A 20998-nucleotide genomic window follows, 5' to 3' on the forward strand; every position below is an offset into this window, starting at 1 on the left:
AGCGCTTTTGGTGGCCTACTCAGGAGCGTGACACGCGCCGTTTCGTGGCTGCTTGTTCGGACTGCGCGCAGACTAAGTCAGGTAACTCTCCTCCTGCCGGTCGTCTCAGACCGCTTCCCATTCCTTCTCGACCATGGTCTCACATCGCCTTAGACTTCATTACCGGTCTGCCTTCGTCTGCGGGGAAGACTGTGATTCTTACGGTTGTCGATAGGTTCTCTAAGGCGGCACATTTTATTCCCCTCGCTAAGCTTCCTTCCGCTAAGGAGACGGCACAAATCATCATCGAGAATGTGTTCAGAATTCATGGCCTCCCGTTAGACGCCGTTTCAGACAGAGGTCCGCAATTCACGTCACAGTTTTGGAGGGAGTTCTGTCGTTTGATTGGTGCTTCCGTCAGTCTCTCTTCCGGTTTTCATCCCCAGTCTAACGGTCAAGCAGAAAGGGCCAATCAGACGATTGGTCGCATACTACGCAGCCTTTCTTTTAGAATTTAGATTGCTTCTTCCGCGACATCTTCGTCGCGTCCATCCTGTCTTCCATGTCTCCTGTGTCAAGCCCTTTCTTCGCACCCCCGTTCGCCCCCCCGTCTTTGTCGAGGGCGCACCTATTTACAAGGTACGTAGGATCATGGACATGCGTTCTCGGGGACGTGGTCATCAGTACTTAGTGGATTGGGAGGGTTACGGTCCTGAGGAGAGGAGTTGGGTTCCATCTCGGGACGTGCTGGACCGTTCGCTGATTGATGATTTCCTCCGTTGCCGCCAGGATTCCTCCTCGAGTGCGCCAGGAGGCGCTCGGTGAGTGGGGGGGTACTGTCATGTTTTGTCTTATATTGTCTTGTCATTATGCTTTCCCTTCTGTTCGTTTCCCCCTGCTGGTCTTATTAGGTTCGTTCCCTTTTTCTATCCCTCTCTCTCCCCTCCCTCTCTCTCCTCTCTCTATCGTTCCGTTCCTGCTCCCAGCTGTTCCTCATTCTCCACTCACTCATTTAGTCTTTTCACACCTGTCCCCTATTTTGTCCTCTGATTAGAGTCCCTATTTCTCCCCTTGTTTTCCGCTTCTGTCCTTGTCGGATCCTTGTATGATGTTCGCTGTGCTGTGTCCTTGTCTCGCCCTGTCGTGTCTTGTCTCCTTCAGATGCTGCGTGTGAGCAGGTGTCTAAATCTGCTACGGTCGGTGCCTTCCCGAAGCAACCTGCAGTCAATGCTCGAGTCTCCAGTCTGTCCTCGTTACTACGAGTGGATTTAATTTTTTTTCCTGTTTTGTTTTCGTCTTGAGTTTTACTGGAATAAAGACTCTGTTTTCGCTAAGTCGCTTTTGGGTCCTCATTCACCTGCATAACAGCAAACATCCTTTCTGAACTTAAAAGTAGCCTAATCCTAGAAGTAACCATCTAGTTTTTCTAAAGTATCTGTAATCTGATTACAATATTTTTGCAGGTAAAGTAAGAGATCACAGTTACAGTTTTTACAGTTTTTTAGGTCAGTTATATGTAACTTCCTCCCCAACCCTGTATATCAAAGTTACAATAGAGTGTTGAGGAGGAGGAGTGAGATCTCCGTTATAGTCATTGTTACAATAGAGGGTTGACGAGGAGGAGTGAGATCTCCGTTATAGTCATTGTTACAATAGAGTGTTGAGGAGGAGTGGGATCTCCATTATAGTCATTGTTACAATAGAGTGTTGAGGAGGAGTGAGATCTCCATTATAGTCATTGTTACAATAGAGTGTTGAGGAGGAGTGAGATCTCCATTATAGTCATTCTTACAATAGAGGGTTGAGGAGGAGTGAGATCTCCATTATAGTCATTGTTACAATAGAGTGTTGAGGAGGAGGAGTGAGATCTCCGTTATAGTCATTGTTACAATAGAGTGTTGAGGAGGAGGAGTGAGATCTCCATTATAGTCATTGTTACAATAGAGTGTTGAGGAGGAGGAGTGGGATCTCCATTATAGTCATTGTTACAATAGAGTGTTGAGGAGGAGGAGTGAGATCTCCATTATAGTCATTGTTACAATAGAGTGTTGAGGAGGAGAAGTGGGATCTCCATTATAGTCATTGTTACAATAGAGTGTTGAGGAGGAGTGAGATCTCCATTATAGTCATTGTTACAATAGAGTGTTGAGGAGGAGTGAGATCTCCATTATAGTCATTGTTACAATAGAGTGTTGAGGAGGAGGAGTGAGATCTCCATTATAGTCATTGTTACAATAGAGTGTTGAGGAGGAGGAGTGGGATCTCCATTATAGTCATTGTTACAATAGAGTGTTGAGGAGGAGGAGTGAGATCTCCGTTATAGTCATTGTTACAATAGAGTGTTGAGGAGGAGGAGTGAGATCTCCGTTATAGTCATTGTTACAATAGAGTGTTGAGGAGGAGGAGTGGGATCTCCGTTATAGTCATTGTTACAATAGAGTGTTGAGGAGGAGGAGTGGGATCTCCGTTATAGTCATTGTTACAATAGAGTGTTGAGGAGGAGGAGTGAGATCTCCGTTATAGTCATTGTTACAATAGAGTGTTGAGGAGGAGGAGTGGGATCTCCGTTATAGTCATTGTTACAATAGAGTGTTGAGGAGGAGGAGTGAGATCTCCGTTATAGTCATTGTTACAATAGAGTGTTGAGGAGGAGGAGTGAGATCTCCGTTATAGTCATTGTTACAATAGAGTGTTGAGGAGGAGGAGTGAGATCTCCGTTATAGTCATTGTTACAATAGAGTGTTGAGGAGGAGGAGTGGGATCTCCGTTATAGTCATTGTTACAATAGAGTGTTGAGGAGGAGGAGTGAGATCTCAGTTATAGTCATTGTTACAATAGAGTGTTGAGGAGGAGGAGTGGGATCTCCATTATAGTCATTGTTACAATAGAGTGTTGAGGAGGAGTGAGATCTCCGTTATAGTCATTGTTACAATAGAGTGTTGAGGAGGAGGAGTGAGATCTCCGTTATAGTCATTGTTACAATAGAGTGTTGAGGAGGAGTGAGATCTCCGTTATAGTCATTGTTACAATAGAGTGTTGAGGAGGAGTGAGATCTCCGTTATAGTCATTGTTACAATAGAGTGTTGAGGAGGAGGAGTGGGATCTCAGTTATAGTCATTGTTACAATAGAGTGTTGAGGAGGAGGAGTGGGATCTCCGTTATAGTCATTGTTACAATAGAGTGTTGAGGAGGAGGAGTGAGATCTCCGTTATAGTCATTGTTACAATAGAGTGTTGAGGAGGAGGAGTGGGATCTCCGTTATAGTCATTGTTACAATAGAGTGTTGAGGAGGAGGAGTGAGATCTCCGTTATAGTCATTGTTACAATAGAGTGTTGAGGAGGAGGAGTGGGATCTCCGTTATAGTCATTGTTACAATAGAGTGTTGAGGAGGAGGAGTGGGATCTCCGTTATAGTCATTGTTACAATAGAGTGTTGAGGAGGAGGAGTGAGATCTCCATTATAGTCATTGTTACAATAGAGTGTTGAGGAGGAGGAGTGGGATCTCCGTTATAGTCATTGGCGCGAGTTTTCTCATGTCAATTAGCTTGTGATATTCTTGGATTACTCATTACACTAATAAAGTCTGATGGAATCAACAAATGCGATAGTCAGTTTAAAAAAGGTTAAGGGTACAAGACTGTGTACATATCTGTCTGTGTTGGCAAAATCACTACATATCCCATTGTCACAGTTCCAAGCCCATTCAGAAAGAGAAGAGAATGACAGAGAATTACACGGTTAGCAAAACGCCATGCCAGGGTAAGAATACACGAAACACAGCCCTTATTTTAAGTGCTTCTAAAATCCCCTTACAGGAATAATAAAATGGTGGAAAAACAATTGTAGCCATTTCCCTGTTTGACCTCTAGGTTTTATGGGTATTATGACTCATACTGTGATACTCTATACAGTAGCCCAAAATAGGTTGAAGGTAAAACAGTCATTGTAAAGCTTATAGGGGCATCTAGTGCCTCTTAGGGAAATTACAACTCATCTACACCCACACACATTACATTCTGTAGGATGTGACCATACATATGACTATGTACCTCAATATAATTTCATGCACAACCGTAACACATGTTGGCTATTATGTATTACACAAGTACACCATTCACATTATTTCAGTAACAAAACAGTCAAATTGTCACAATACACATTTCTGTAAATTACATAATAAACATATTGGACGTTTGAGATGCCCCTATCTTCTGTATCCTACATTCACTTTTCAATTTGGAACTAAGACATTTTTTCTAAACCTTTTTTGGAAATTGGGCTAAAGTGCAAAATCACATAAATATGGCCTTAGAGTAGACTGTAATCACCCATTAAAAATATATGTTTTCTGATCATTCAGAATTGAGATATTCTACCTAAAACATCACCCTTAGAAACATTCGAGGCAACCGTGCGACTGTAGTTGAGCTGGAGGAAGGGTGTGTGAGAGCGGAGGGGCTGAGGGGCTGAGGGCGGTGTGTATGACAATACCCCACCGCATCGGTGGCACATTTCAAGGCGCGCATCATCTCGAGGTCCAACCTCTTCCAAACGCAGTAATGATTGGGAAACTGACCACCGACAATTTCCCTTTATATCAGAACCTTTAAATGGACTGATGGCAGCCTTGGCAGGATTATATATAAAAAACGGGTTACCACGCAAGGTGACCCTTTAACTGACGGCATATATGGATTGGACCTCATCGCCAGGACAGACCTGGGGCGCGTCTGAAAGGTAAAACACATTGTTCTAGAATGCGGGCTTGAATGATTGAATAGTGGAATGATTGAATAGTCTAATATTATTGTTGGCTGGGTTTTTGGAATAAAGGTTTAATTTTCGAGGTGGTGGTTTCACAATTGCAGTGATTATTGAGGGTGAAATCGAAAATATTTACTGGAATTGTGTTCTACACAATAATTGATTTGTCCGCTTTACATATAATTAAGGCCTTGCACTTAACACATACTCCTCAGTATTAGGTGTTGACAGCTGATTTGCGCCATGTCCTCAAAATTCACAAACCGAAAATTTCTGGCCTATATATTGGCATTGTTATAAGATGCACATACCTATTGATATTGTCTTTTGTATAAATAAGAACACCTCGCCATAAACTCCGGCGTCCTCTAACTATAGCCTATGTCAATTAGGTCATTAATTACATCTTGGTTAGCTAAAGAGGATTGGGCGGTTTCCATACATTTACTTATCAATACATGGTTTGCTGTTGTACAGATGGCTATACCAATAGGGCGGTTAGAACGGTCTGCTAGTCACGTGACAACCCGATGTGCGCAATGTGTCACATTTGCATACTACAGCATCCTTTTTATAGTTTCTGCCCATTTGGAACTGAGGTTCTTGATGATAGGCAGCCCAATAAATTCACAAGACGAGAGAGACACTATCAGTGGCAACCGCTGAGCCAGTTAGGCCCGTATGTTGTGTTCAAGGAGGTGTGGAAGAAACAGTGGCATGGCTCCTGTGATGTACCGTAGCTTAATTGTCCGGTTATTTAGAGCACATGCACGCTGCCCTGAACATCACAGTTGTTCCTCATTTGGCGAGTCATGGGAGAATCAAAGTGGGCGGTTTGATTATTTAAAAATAATTTAGAATTTGTAACCCCTATGCTAACAGTAATTTGGGTCTGAGCAGGGCCGGCACCAAGCATAAGCATATGTAGTCACTTAGGGCCCCCCTCCTAATAGTAGAATATACAAGGTTCAATTTCGAAATTTGGTTGTGCATGGGTGTTTTTTCTCTTGTTAAGTCAATCACTGATTAGCCATGTCAACTAAACATTTTTAGATTGGTAAGTTAGCCAGCTAGCTAAACTTGTATTAATCTTAGTTTAGCCAGCTATCTAAACTTATTAATCATGGACAAATACCGACCGGGCACGAATGGCATGTGCCCAGGGACCATGACCTCCAGGGGGCCCCCATTGATTTTGTTAGTCACTCTCACTCAGATATCATTAACATGGCATAAATCTTGGCAAAATTGGTAGAATTGCAGGAAATTAGCTGTAAAACGGCAAAAAATGTCTCTGCCCGATGCAAAATTAGTATAATTGCATGAAATGTGTTATAAAATTGCTAAACTTCTCTCCACCTCATGGCATAATGTGTAGAATTGCAGAAAGTTTGCTTTAAAACTGAAATTTGTTCTCTACTCCCCATGGCATAATGTGTAGAATTGCAGAACGTTTGCTTTAAAACTGCAATATGCTCTCTACTCCCCATGGCATAATGTGTAGAATTGCAGAAAGTTTGCTTTAAAATGGCAATATGTTCTCTACTCCCCATGGCATAATGTGTAGAATTGCAGAAAGTTTGCTTTAAAACTGCAATTTGTTCTCTACTCCAAATCAAATCAAATCTAATCAAATCTAATCAAATCCTATTTTATTTAATATAAATAATATATGCCATTTAGCAGACGCTTTTATACAAAGCGACTTACAGTCATGTGTGCATACATTCTACGTATGGGTGGTCCCAGGAATCGAACCCACTACCCTGGCGTTACAAGCGCCATGCTCTACCAACTGAGCTACAGAAGGACCACCACTTGTCACATACACATGGTTAGCAGATGTTAATGCGAGTGTAGTGAAATGCTTGTGCTTCTAGTTCCGACAATGCAGTGATAACCAACAAGTAATCTAACTAACAATTCCAAAACTACTGTCTTATACACAGTGTAAGGGGATAAAGAATATGTACATAAGGATATATGAATGAGTGATGGTACAGAGCAGCATACAGTAGATGGTATCGAGTACAGTATATACATATGAGATGAGTATGTAGACAAAGTAAACAAAGTGGCATAGTTAAAGTGGCTAGTGATACATGTATTACATAAGGATGCAGTCGATGATGTAGAGTACAGTATATACGTATGCATATGAGATGACTAATGTAGGGTAAGTAACATTATATAAGGTAGCATTGTTTAAAGTGGCTAGTGATATATTTACATCATTTCCCATCAATTCCCATTATTAAAGTGGCTGGAGTTGGGTCAGTGTCAATGACAGTGTGTTGGCAGCAGCCACTCAATGTTAGTGGTGGCTGTTTAACAGTCTGATGGCCTTGAGATAGAAGCTGTTTTTCAGTCTCTCGGTCCCAGCTTTGATGCACCTGTACTGACCTCGCCTTCTGGATGATAGCGGGGTGAACAGGCAGTGGTTCGGGTGGTTGATGTCCTTGATGATCTTTATGGCCTTCCTGTAACATCGGGTGGTGTAGGTGTCCTGGAGGGCAGGTAGTTTGCCCCCGGTGATGCGTTGTGCAGACCTCACTACCCTCTGGAGAGCCTTACGGTTGAGGGCGGAGCAGTTGCCGTACCAGGCGGTGATACAGCCCGCCAGGATGCTCTCGATTGTGCATCTGTAGAAGTTTGTGAGTGCTTTTGGTGACAAGCCGACAAGCATAATGTGTAGAATTGCAGAAAGTTTGCTTTAAAACTGCAATATGTTCTCTACTCCCCATGGCAAAATGTGTAGAATTGCAGAAAGTTTGCTTTAAAACTGCAATATGTTCTCTACTCCCCGTGGCAAAATGTGTAGAATTGCAGGAAATTCACTTTAAAACAAAAACATTTCCCTCCACCGTCAACTAAAATAATTTACCCTCAAGGTGTAGGGGCCCCCAAACAAATCTTGCTTAGGGCCCCTGAAATGCTAGGGCTGGTCCTGGTTCTGAAAAGGGCCAGACTTTTTTGTTTATGTCCCACCAGTAGGGCCAGTGGACTACCATCTCACCAGTCTGCAATCAGCAGCTCAGCTGTCCAAACACAACAAGGTTATTTTCTGAACCAGCAACTGATGGAGGCCTATGTAATCGTAGAACTGTGGCATGTGTGGCAGTTATTTCTACTTTAGTCAAATTGATATTGTACTGCCTGTTAGGTAAGTCAACAATGCAATGTTACGGTATTATTTGCAGAAATACTAGTGTACTGCTACAAAGCTGGTTTTGTAGACTCACCCTCCTCCGTGAGGGTGAGTCCCTCTTGGCTTTAGGTAATAAGGAAGGCTATCCCTCATTTAGAAGTTAGCAGCTTTATCAGAAACCCAGTCGGGGTTCTGTGTGTGTGTGTGTGTGTGTGTGTGTGTGTGTGTGTGTGTGTGTGTGTGTGTGTGTGTGTGTGTGTGTGTGTGTGTGTGTGTGTGTGTGTGTGTGTGTGTGTGTGTGTGTGTGTGTGTGTGTGTGTGTGTGCAGTGGTGGTCTGGCCATCTGGCATTTTGGGAAAATGGCAGATGGGCTGGTCCATTTTTAGCACAGTGGGTCTGTCAAACTTTTTTTGTGCATTGTTGTAGTTTTCTGCTCCCGAGTAGCACAGCGTTCTGAGGCACTGCATCTCGGTGCTAGAGGTGTCACTACAGACCCTGGTTCGATTCCAGGCTGTATCACAACTGGCTGTGATTGGGATTCCCATAGAGCAGCGCACAATTGGCCCAGCGTCGTCTGGGTTTGGCCGGGGTAGGCAGTCATTGTAAATAAGAACGTGTTCTTAACTGACTTGTTAAATAAAGGTTAAATAAAGGGGGGGGGGGGTAACACTGAAAAGCAGCAGCTGTGTGATGTTAGTTTTGGGGGAGTAGCTGGATGTAGCAGAGAGTTGTGAAATCTCATGATTGGGTTCAACTCTAACCCCATGTGGCTGCCGCCCTGACCTCTATCTTCCTTTACCCTTCCTCACCCTGAATATCTCCCCCTCTCCCATAGTGGTGTTAATGGGGTACTGCTCAAATAACCAGAGACCTTTTGTGCCTGTGACTATTCCTATGTTTCGTTTGAAAATGTATCAGGTACAGTGTGATGCCCAAAATGGTCCCACTATATCTGTAAGGCAATACTGACCACAGAGAGACTCAAAATATCTTTCTGTGTGTGTGTGTGTGTGTGTGTGTGTGTGTGTGTGTGTGTGTGTGTGTGTGTGTGTGTGTGTGTGTGTGTGTGTGTGTGTGTGTGTGTGTGTGTGTGTGTGTGTGTGTGTGTGTGTGTGTGTGTGTGTGTGTGTGTGTGTGTGTGTGTGTGTGTGTGTACATACTTACCGTGTCCCTCTTTGGGTTTTAGGGACAGTGCTGTGAAAGAGGAGTCCTCAGCCAGGAGCACAGGTCACATGACAGGTAAGGCCATTTTATTTGGACTTCCTAATAGTCCAAAAGCTTTGACTCCATTGCAGGGTAAAGTAGTGAGAAAGTGATGCACACTTCATATAACAAAACAAAGCAAATGGAGCTTTACATCTGAGGGTTTGTAACTTCCTCACTCGCACCACCATCACCAAATTGCTCACCGGCTACTTCATGGAATATAAAATGGCAGGGCAGTGTTGGGAGGAAACATAATATGACATTTCAAATGTCTTTATTCTTTTGGAACTTCTGTTAGTGTAATGTTTACTCTTCATTTTTATTGTATATTTCACTTTTGTTTATTATCTACTTCACTTGCTTTGACAATGTTAACATATGTTTCCCATGCCAATAAAGCCCTTGAATTGAACTGATTTGAATTGACATACTGAGAAGGTTCAGAATTCATTCAAGGCATCACTCTGCACTGTAATAACACTTTATGTCACTATGTAATTATTCATGTAATTACCATGAAATAAAAAAAGTTTACAAGATTCGTATGTTCTCTCCCTTCAGATGTATGTAGTGATGAAACTGAAAACTCACCTTCTCTCCAACCTCACACTCTGAGAGAGTTTGAACAGGTGAGCTCTCCTCTAATTTAATGATCCAATCTTTGCAGCCTCATTATATTAACTCATTGTCGCCATCGTGTGGGTTCATAATGTACTGTAATGAAGCAGACTGAAGACCAGTCTGTGAGGGATGATAAAGCCCGGATGTTACAGTAAATGATTCAGTCTGGATGTCACAGTAAATTATTCAGTCTGGATGTTACAGTAAATTATTCAGTCTGGATGTTACAGTAAATGATTCAGTCTGGATGTTACAGTGAATTATTCAGCCTGAATATTATAGTAAATGATTCAGTCTGGATGTTACAGTAAATGATTCAGCCTGGATGTTACAGTAAATGATTCAGTCTGGATGTTACAGTAAATGATTCCGTCTGGCTGTAACAGTAAATTATTCAGTCTGGATGTTACAGTAAATTATTCAACCTGGATGTTACAGTAAATGATTCAGTCTGGATGTTAGAGTAAATGATTCAGTCTGGATGTTACAGTGAATGATTCCGTCTGGATGTTACAGTAAATGATTCAGTCTGGATGTTACAGTAAATTATTCAGTCTGGATGTTACAGTAAATTATTCAACCTGGATGTTACAGTAAATGATTCAGTCTGGATGTTAGAGTAAATGATTCAGTCTGGATGTTACAGTAAATGATTCAGCCTTAATATTATAGTAAAGGATTCAGTCTGGATGTTACAGTAAAGGATTCAGCCTGGACGTTACAGTAAATTATGATTCAGTCTACTGAAATAACATTCTATACAACATAAATCTGGATAAAACCTGCAAACTTCCAAATCAACTCTAAACCTGGAAGACAGTTTCACTGCTTGTTTTAATTGTTCCCCTCTAATCGGGACTGATTTAGACCTGAGACACTAGGTGGGTGTAATTAATTATCAGGTAGAACAGATCTCGTAGGGTAAGGGTTAAATTCCCATGACCTATAACTAAGAAGATCCTGTGCACTTCCTAACCATGTGACCAGAGAAAACTCTGAGCCATAATCACCAGGAACAACTCTGAACCCTAGTGACCAGGAACAACTCTGAACCCTAGTGACCAGGAACAACTCTGAGCCCTAGTGACCAGGAACAACTCTGAACCCTAGTGACCAGGAACAACTCTGAGCCCTAGTGACCAGGAACAACTCTGAACCCTAGTGACCAGGAACAACTCTGAACCCTAGTGACCAGGAACAACTCTGAACCCTAGTGACCAGGAACAGCTCTGAATCCTAGTGACCAGGAACAACTCTGAACTCTAGTGACCAGGAACAACTCTGAACCCTAGTGACCAGGAACAACTCTGAACCCTAGTGACCAGGAACAGCTCTGAATCCTAGTGACCAGGAACAACTCTGAACCCTAGTGACCAGGAACAGCTCTGAATCCTAATGACCAGGAACAACTCTGAACCCTAGTGACCAGGAACAACTCTGAACCCTAGTGACCAGGAACAACTCTGAATCCTAATGATCAGGTTGGCCATTCAGATCATGTGGATGATGGCATGTGGCATATTGGAAAGTCTTTGTTTAGCAGATTCCTGTCTGAAGCACCTGCTCCAGGGAAACAGTCTTATAATCTCTCTCAAAGTCACAAAGTGGGCCCTGAATTCATGCCAAACACACACACACATATACATATATACTGTATATTTAAAAATAAACCTTTTTGTTTGACTCCACACCATGTGATATGAACACCTGTTTTTCTACAACACATACTTCTTTCTTTCTTTCCATTCTCCATCTCTTTAGCGTCGCCTCCTATTCCAAACCCCACCACTCTGTCACTCACTTTATTCACACATCAATCCTCCTCTCCTCCTCTCTTCCTCTCTTCTTCCCCAACTCTCTCATTCTCTAATCATTCTCAGCACCCTCAAAAACACTTTATAAACATTCCATGGTTCAAACACATTCCAGATCAGAATAGCTTACTAATGGGAGTCATTCACAAGCCATTGAGCTTATTAAATGTAGATGTTCCTCCTTTCTGTTTTGGTGGCTTTGCTGCTCTGGTAAAATGGGATGTGTAGCCAGCTTCTCACCGAAGCAGAGGTTCCACTCTGAAAGAGGGACGCGACCCAAAGCAACCCTCTCTTTCATGGGTGCCGGCGCTAGCTTCTCCAAGAAGTTCCACCTCCACACATACATACCGTACATACACAAGCACACAGTGTACACGTAAGTATGCTTGCACACACACACACACACACACACACACACACACACACACACACACACACACACACACACACACACACACACACACACACACACACACACACACACACACACACACACACACACACACACACACACACACACACACACACACACACACACACACACACCTTTTCTTATCAGAGGACGTGTGAGAGGAAGTGATTGTGTGTGAGGGTGAGGGCATGCCCTGGTGGCTGTTGTGCCACCCGCCACGTGTGTTGTTGTTTTTAAACGGGCAGCCGTGATGATGTCATCCTGGTGCTACGTGGCTGTTAAATAAGCTTGGTGCCTGGCCCGTGTCTCTGTGGTGAATTATTTAGGAAGTGTTTTGTAACTCTAGATATTAATGGACACAGTCACTGAATCTGCGGAGGGACGAGGTCCACTAATGATGATGTCATAGCTGCCCAGTCAGTTTGTCTGGGAGTCAGTCTGTAGTAAAAAAAAACATATCCTTAAAACATCCAGCTAGTCAGTCTGTATCGGCATACCCCCAAAATACGTGCAATGTCATTGACCCCCACCACCACATAAATTGAATTGCATTATATTGAGACGGTGTTAGTATGTGACAAGGTTCGTAATGTTATTACAGGTGTATGTCCACAGAACAGATGTACAGTGCATTCGGAAAATATTCAGATCCCTTCACTTTTTCCACCTTTTGTTACTACAATTTTTCTCTACTCAATCTACACACAATACCCCATAATGACAAAGCCAAAACAGGTTTTCAGAACTTATTACAAATATATTAAAAATAAAAACATGGACATAAGTTTTCAGACCCTTTTCTATAAGACTCAGGTGCATTCTGTTTCCCTAGGTTATCCTTGAGATGTTTCTACAACTCGATTGGAGTCCACCTGTGTTAAATTCAATTGATTGGACATGATGTGGAAAGGCATACACCTGTCTATATAAGGTTCCACTGTCGACAGTGCATGTCAGAGCAAAAACTAAGCCATGAGATCAATGGAATTGTCCGTAGAACTCCAAGACAGGATTGTGTCGAGGCACAGATCTGGGGAAGGAGAACAAAACATTTCTGCAGCGTTGAAGGTCCCCAAGAACGCAGTGGCCTCCATCATTCTCAAATGGAAGAAGTTTGTAACCACCAAGACTCTTCCTAGAGCTGGCAGCACGGCCAAACTGAGCAATCGGGGAGAAGGACCTTAGTCAGTGAGGTGAGCAAGAACCCGACGGTCACTTTGTTAGAGACACTCTGACAGAGTTCCTCTCTGGAGATGGGAGAACTTTCCAGAAGGTAGAGTAGCCAGACGGAAGCCACTCCTCAGTAAATGCCACATGATACCCCTCTTGGAGTTTGCCAAAATTCACTTAAAGGACACTCAGACCATGAGAAACAAGATTCTCTGGTCCGATGAAACCAAGATTGAACACTTTTTCCCGAGAGCCAAGCGTCATGTCTGGAGGAAGCCTGGCACCATCCCTACAGTGAAGCATGGTGGTGGCAGCATCATGCTGTGGGAATGTTTTTCAGCGGCAGGGACTGGGAGACTAGTCAGGATCGAGGGAAAGATAAACGGAGCAAAGTACAGAGAGATCCTTGATTAAAACTTTCTCCAGAGTGTTCAGGACCTTAGACTGATGTGAAGGTTCACCTTCCAACAGGACAACAACCCTAAGCACACAGCCAAGACAATGCAGGAGTGGCTTTGGGACAAGTCTTTGAATGTCCTTGAGTGGCCCAGCCATACCCCGGACTTGAACCCGATCGAACATCTCTGCAAAAATTTACAAAAACCTGTTTTTGCTTTCTCATTATGGGGTATTGTGTGTAGATTGATGAGGGGAAAAAACATTGAATCCATTTAGAAAGAGAAAATAATGATGAAAGTGGAGATATTTTTAGACCTGTACAATACATGCCTTCTGTAAGACCCTATGATATGTGAACCATACATGATACAGACAACATGTATGTCTAGACTCTGAAATTTTCACAATTTTTCACATTAAATTATTCCACATAAAAAAGTACCCTTTTGGTTTGTGACACAAATGTAAAAAGCATGTCAAACATCCTTCCTACAATGAAGTTTCTATGTGAGAATTGCCAGAACAATCTTACATACCCAAAACTATTTTGGGGCTATTCTGGCGTTGAATCGCTCAAGTCTTTAAAGTATGTACGCTTTTCTGTGCTTAGCTACATATAATAATTGATTGTGTTTGCAAGGTAGAGGACATCACCATATTACTGCCCCCTATCTGGTGTCTTCAGGCAGGGTTGGAGCAAACACAGGATAGGTGTGGGTTTTCGTTCGTCCCTTGTACTTGATGGATGAATTAAGGTCACTAATTAGTCAGGAACTCCCCACTCCTGGTTGTCTAGGGCTTAACTGAAGGGAAAAACCAAGAACCTGTTTTACAGGGTCAGCCGTAGTAGTACGGCACCCCTGGAGCAAATTAGGATTAAGTGTCTTTCTCAAGGACACATCAAGAGATTTTTCACCTTGGGTATTCGAACCAGCAGCCTTTCAGTTACTGGCTTAACACTCTAACGACTCGGCTACTTGCCGCGGTTAACCACTTAGGGGTGGTTTTCAGGGCATACACAGTACATCCCTATAACATACCTGTTCTCTCCCCTCTCCACCCCTATTCTCTGCCTCGGAGGGACAGTCACTGTGAGATTGGCTCCCTATAAATAGCCCAACTGGCACAGAGCCATGCCTCCTATTACAGTCTCTGTCTCTACCTCTCAGATGATTCATTACGCCCATTCGTCGAATTGAAATCTGTGGGTAACACAGACCATTGCGTATCATACTGTCCGTTGATCTCAATTGCAGATCTGAGCAAAAGGCACATTTGAATAGATTTTAATTTAGGATGCAGCCCTTATATACAAAGTACCTGTGCACCGACAGACAGACTGAGAAATAGACAGAGTACTGTATTATGTTTATGTTGGCTGGCACATTACAGAATAAGCACCTACTGTATGTTGTCAGAGTTCAGAGTTTCAGCTGGTCGTTCACGCGTGCTTTTAACACAGAGTAAGGAGAGGGGACAGAGAGAGGATATGTATGACCATTCAGACCTCCCCGACTCTAGCACCTCTTTCTATTTACCTCTTTCAATTCAATTCAAAGGCTTTATTGTCATGGGAAACATATGTTAACATTGACAAATCAAGTGAAGTAGATAATAAAGGAAAGTGAAATAAACAATAAAAAGTAAACATTGTACTCACAGAAGTTCCAAGGGGGGGGGCTCGTGGCAATGGCTGGAGCGGAAGCTGTGGAATGATATCAAATACATCAAAAACATGGTTTCCATTCCGTTCACTCCATTCCAGCCAATATTATTAGTCGTCCTCCCCTCAGCAGCCTCCACTGGATCTTCTTACATGTCAAGTGCGTGCTTACCCATGGAGCCCCCCTCTCCATGCTGCCTGAGATTCCAGGCATGTCTGTTTCAGTAAAATAAGCTCCTGTGTTCGGCCTCCTTGGCTCCAGAACACACCATGGAGCCAGCATGGCCACAGCTCTGACCACCCGGGCTGCACCGCTAAACGGCCCAGCACACTCCTCCTGTGTGTGTGGGTATTTTAGTGTTAGTGTGTGTGTGTAGATTCTCCATGGCTTCCTAGAGCTTAGGAAGTCACTTTTATTGTTTTCGTCTTTTAGTTGTTTTTGCGTTGTGACACCGAGGACCGATATATTATGTCCACCGGGAGGAGGACATAACATGTCTAAAGGTTACCGGACTTTCTGATCTATATCATGGACATGTCAAACAGCTACCGTATTTTTTAACGGTTACCGTATTTTCCCAATAACACGGCCATGTCAAATGGTTACCGTATTCTCTGACTTATAAGGGACATGTCTGCGGGTTGCCGTTGGTTTTAAAGTGACATGTCTAACGGTTACCGTACTCTGTCGCAGCATCTCAATGACCTGAAGAAGGAGAACTTCAGCCTCAAGCTCCGCATCTACTTCCTGGAGGAGAGGATCCTGCAGAAGTACGAGGACACCAGTGATCATGTCTACCGCACGGTGAGTGTGTGTGTGTGTGTGTGTGTGTGTGTGTGTGTGTGTGTGTGTGTGTGTGTGTGTGTGTGTGTGTGTGTGTGTGTGTGTGTGTGTGTGTGTGTGTGTGTGTGTGTGTGTGTGTGTGTGTGTGTGTGTGTGTGTGTGTGTGTGTGTGTGTGTGTGTGTGTGTGTGTGTGTGTCACAATGTTGGGAAAGAGGAGGTGGATGAAGATGAAGGGTTTTGTCCATTATGTTAAAAGCAGCGGTAGGGTCAATCCTTTCTGTGTTCCAGTCAGTTCAGGCATTGAGCAGAGCCATAGATGTTCAACTCACTAAGCACATGCAGTCATGCAGTCAGGTTAGTCTGTTGTCATCTATGTTAACTACCAGGTTACAGAGGGTACTTTCTAGTAGTAATAGTTGTGTTATTGTATAAGAATCAATTCAACTGACTGAGGAATTGAAATGGAATTGAGCCCAACTCTAGGTGAAGGGAGGATGAAATGAGCTGATACAATGTTCTGTGCGTGTCCCTCTGAGGAGATGGTACACATTCTTTCTCTATGATGTCATTGTCCTACAGTGGTCCCTGCTACAGGTTCATGGCTAGAAGGGATCCTGCTTTTGTCAAATTAACATCAGATTTGACTTTTCATAGCAGGTTAGGATAATTAACGTAGCAGGTTAGGAGTATTAGGTTAAGGTTTGGAAAAGGGTCAGGGTTAGCTAAAATGCACAAAAAAAGGCCATTCATTTGACAAAATCTTTATCTTCTAGCTATGATCCTGCTACAGGAAGCCATATAATGGGCATTTTAGACACTATCTACTCTGCTGGGGTTCCTCTGGTGTGGTTCCTCTGCTGGGGTTCCTCTGGTGTGGTTCCTCTGCTGGGGTTCCTCTGGTGTGGTTCCTCTGCTGGGGTTCCTCTGTTGTGGTTGTGTGTTCTGTCTGGTGTCTATGAGTAGAATGTAGTGCTCGTTTGACAACTTAAATGTACAAAGAGAGATATCATTAATAAAATGCAAGTCAATCTCTCCTGGCTCAAAGTAGAGGACAGGTTTACTTTATCACTACTTGTATTTGTGAGAAGATGTTGAATGCACCGAGCTGTCTGTTTAAACGACTAACACACAGCTCAGACACCCATGCATACCACACAAGACATGCCACCAGAGGTCTCTTCACAGTCCCCAACTCCAGAACAGACTATGGGAGGCGCACAGTACTACATAGAGCCATGACTACATAGAACTCTATTCCACATCAGGTAACTAATGCAAACAGTAGAATCAGATTTTTTAAAACAGATAAAAATACACCTTATGGAACAGTGGGACTGTGAAGAGACACAGGCACAGACACACACACATTATATTAGGCCATATGGCATTAGTGCATAAGCCTAAACTTTAGGGTGTAACTGTATGTGTAGCCTGCCTACACGCTACTCACCACATGCTTTTGGGAACGGATAGAAAAGGTTCACGTAAATCAACGGAGGCAAAGACGACATTGTCGGAGTTCAATTCAATAAAAGAAACGCTGCGAAATGGAGGGTTGAAAATAAAGAGAAGGGAGGGACAGAAAAGTCGTGTTTGGGAAAGATTTGGTGAAGTGGTAATAGAGGATGATAGCAGTGTGATGATTGTGAGGCACTACAAATTGGACAGTCACAAGATGGGACTTCAACTAGGCCTATGGTACAGTGGTTCATTCTTTATTAAATTATAACACTGCACCTTGGTCCTCTCTTTCTCCCGACGACAACCGTTACAATAATGACAAAAGCGAAGCCACATATATCTAATTATAGACATGTTTACTGAAAAATAGCCTTCCAAAATGGAGGAAATTATAAGCAGAAACATATCAAAATCCGGCAACAAAAAACAATCCTGCAACACCTGTCAAAGAAATCGTTCTGCAGTCTTTGACTGTAGCTTATAGCATATTGTCTATATTTGCAGGTTAGGGTTGGGTGCGGGCCTTTTTCCTTCCTTTTTTACTATCCTTGTGAGGACCTTTGGAACCCACCCACGCACACACGCACACGCACACGCACACACACACACACACACACACACACACACACACACACACACACACACACACACACACACACACACACACACACACACACACACACACACACACACACACACACACACACACAGCTCTTAGGCTGGTCTCACCCTCAGGTTGGCACACAGACAGCTCCTAATCCCAGGGAAAGGGCAGCAGTCTGGGGTACGAGATGGTAGCCTGCTGGCTCATCTGACCTCCAAGATGCATGTTACAAGGGGGTGTGAGGGGAGGGTGTGTGAGATCATATATACACTACATTACCAAAAGTATGTGGACACCGGCTCATCGAACATCTCATTCCAAAATCATGGGCATTAATATGGAGTTGGTCCCCCCTTTGCTGCTATAACAGCCTCCACTCTTCTGGGAAGGCTTTCCACTAGATGTCTAAACATTGCTGCGGGCATTTGTTTCTACTCAGCCACAAGAACCTGAGTGAGGTCGGCAACTGATGTTGGGCGATTAGGCTTGGCTCACAGTCGGCCTTCCAATTTATCCCAAAGGTGTTTGATGGGGTTGAGGTCAGGGCTCTGTGCATGCCAGTCAAGTTCTTCCACACTGATCTCAACAAACTATTTCTGTATGGACCTCGCTTTGAGAACGAGGGAATTGTCATGCTGAAACAGGAGCAGGCCTTCCCCAAACTGTTGCCACAAAGTTGGAAGCACAAAATATTTAGAATAAGGGTACTCAACTCTTTTCTTTTTTTGTTGTTGAATTTTTACCCCTTTTCCAACCCAATTTTGTGGTATCCAATTGTTTTAGTAGCTACTATCTTGTCTCATCGCTACAACTCCCGTACGGGCTCGGGAGAGACGAAGGTTGAAAGTCATGCAAGTCATGCGTCCTCCGATACACAATCCAACCAAGCTGCACTGCTTCTTAACACAGCGCGCATCCAACCCGGAAGCCAGCCGCACCAATGTGTCGGAGGAAACACTGTGCACCTGGCGACCTTGGTTAGCACGCACTACGCCCGGCCCGCCACAGGTGTCGCTGGTGCGCGATGAGACAAGGATATCCCTACCGGCCAAGCCCTCCCTAACCCGGACGACGATAGGCCAATTGTGCATCGCCCCACGGACCTCCCAGTCGCGGCCGGTTACGACAGAGCCTGGGCACAAACCCAGAGTCTCTGGTGGCACAAACAAATATTCCATGGCTGTCAGCCAAGCTGAAGTACAGCGCCCTTAACCACTGCGCCACCCGGGAGGCCAGGGTACTCAGCTCTTACCCTAAGAGGTCTCGAGCCTGCTGGTTTTCTGTTCTACCTGTTAATTAATTGCAGAAACCTGGTGTCGCAGGTCTAAATAAGTCGCTGATTAGAGGGGAACAATGAAAAAATGCATGGGAACTGGCTTTGAGGTGCAGAGTTGAGTTTGAGGGCTCTAGAATGTCATTGTATTGCTGTATCGTTAAGATTTCCCTTCACAGGAACGAGCCCAAACCATGAAAAACAGCCCCAGACCACTATGCCTCCTCCATCAGACGTTACAATTGACTCTATGCATTCTGGCAGGTGGTGTTCTCCTGGCATCCGCCAAACCTAGATTTGTCCGTCAGAAAGGTGGCATCCTATGACGGTGCCACATTGAAAGTCACTGAGCTCTTCAGTAAAGACATTCTACTGCCAATGTTGGTCTATGGAGATTGTATGGCTGTGTGCTCGATTTCATACACCTGTCAGCAAGGGGTGTTGCTGAAATAGCCAAATCCACTCATTTGAAGGGGTGTCCACATACTTTTGTATATATAGTGTATGTGTGAGTGGGGGTGTGCATGTGTGTGTGTTCTAAGTGTGTTTGTGTGTTCTTGGTTCTGTGTGTATGTGTGACTCTGTGAGCCAGCTGTTGTCTGGGTGCGTATGGAAATGGTCAAATCCATTATTGGTCCCTTCGCCAGAATCCCTATAGGCCACCACTCCAGAGAGGAGTAGTGGTGTAGTAGAGAGATTAATGTGCATGGCTATGTGCTGTGTGTGTGAGTATGTGTGTGTTTGTATGTTTTCATGCTTGCTTTCATCTGTGTGTTAGTGTGTGATTGTGTGTGTCTACATTCTTCCAATACATTCTTCTTCAGCCCTTAATCTCCTCCCTGATCATCAGTAAACCTCTGATATGAGAATCATGCAAACAAGATGGCTGATATGATCCAAATAAACAAGATGGCTGACCTTATCCAAATTAACAAGATGGCTGACCTTATCCAAATAAACAAGATGGCTGATATGATCCAAATAAACAAGATGGCTGACCTTATCCAAATTAACAAGATGGCTGACCTTATCCAAATAAACAAGATGGCTGATATGATCCAAATAAACAAGATGGCTGACCTTATCCAAATTAACAAGATGGCTGACCTTATCCAAATTAACAAGATGGCTGACCTTATCCAAATAAACAAGATGGCTGACCTTATCCAAATTAACAAGATGGCTGACCTTATCCAAATTAACTAGATGGCTGACCTTATCCAAATTAACAAGATGGCTGACCTTATCCAAATTAACAAGATGGCTGACCTTATCCAAATTAACAAGATGGCTGACCTTATTCAAAGAAACAAGATGGCTGATATGATCCAAATAAACAAGATGGCTGACCTTATCCAAATTAACAAGATGGCTGACCTTATCCAAAGAAACAAGATGGCTGATATGATCCAAATTAACAAGATGGCTGACCTTATCCAAATTAACAAGATGGCTGACCTTATCCAAAGAAACAAGATGGCTGATATGATCCAAATTAACAAGATGGCTGACCTTATCCAAATTAACAAGATGGCTGACCTTATCAAAATTAACAAGATGGCTGACCTTATCCAAATAACAAGATGGCTGATATGATCCAAATAACAAGATGGCTGACCTTATCCAAATGAACAAGATGGCTGACCTTATCCAAATGAACAAGATGGCTGACCTTATCCAAATAACAAGATGGCTAAC

General features: G+C 43.4%; 1 protein-coding gene across 1 annotated transcript in view; it reads left to right on the forward strand.

Moving 5' to 3' along the window:
• Positions 1-4509: 4509 nt before the first annotated feature.
• Positions 4510-20998, forward strand: part of LOC124009842 (myomegalin-like) — a 116183-nt gene continuing 99694 nt past the window's right edge. The window contains exons 1-4 of the mRNA XM_046322041.1: positions 4510-4717; positions 9079-9131; positions 9660-9727; positions 15872-15982. Of these exons, the coding sequence (XP_046177997.1) occupies positions 4671-4717; positions 9079-9131; positions 9660-9727; positions 15872-15982 (279 nt within the window). The 5' untranslated portion in view covers positions 4510-4670. The remainder of the gene's footprint in view (positions 4718-9078; positions 9132-9659; positions 9728-15871; positions 15983-20998) is intronic.

The sequence above is a fragment of the Oncorhynchus gorbuscha genome, linkage group LG22 (assembly GCF_021184085.1).
Source record: "Oncorhynchus gorbuscha isolate QuinsamMale2020 ecotype Even-year linkage group LG22, OgorEven_v1.0, whole genome shotgun sequence".
Taxonomy (NCBI): Eukaryota; Metazoa; Chordata; class Actinopteri; order Salmoniformes; family Salmonidae; genus Oncorhynchus; species Oncorhynchus gorbuscha.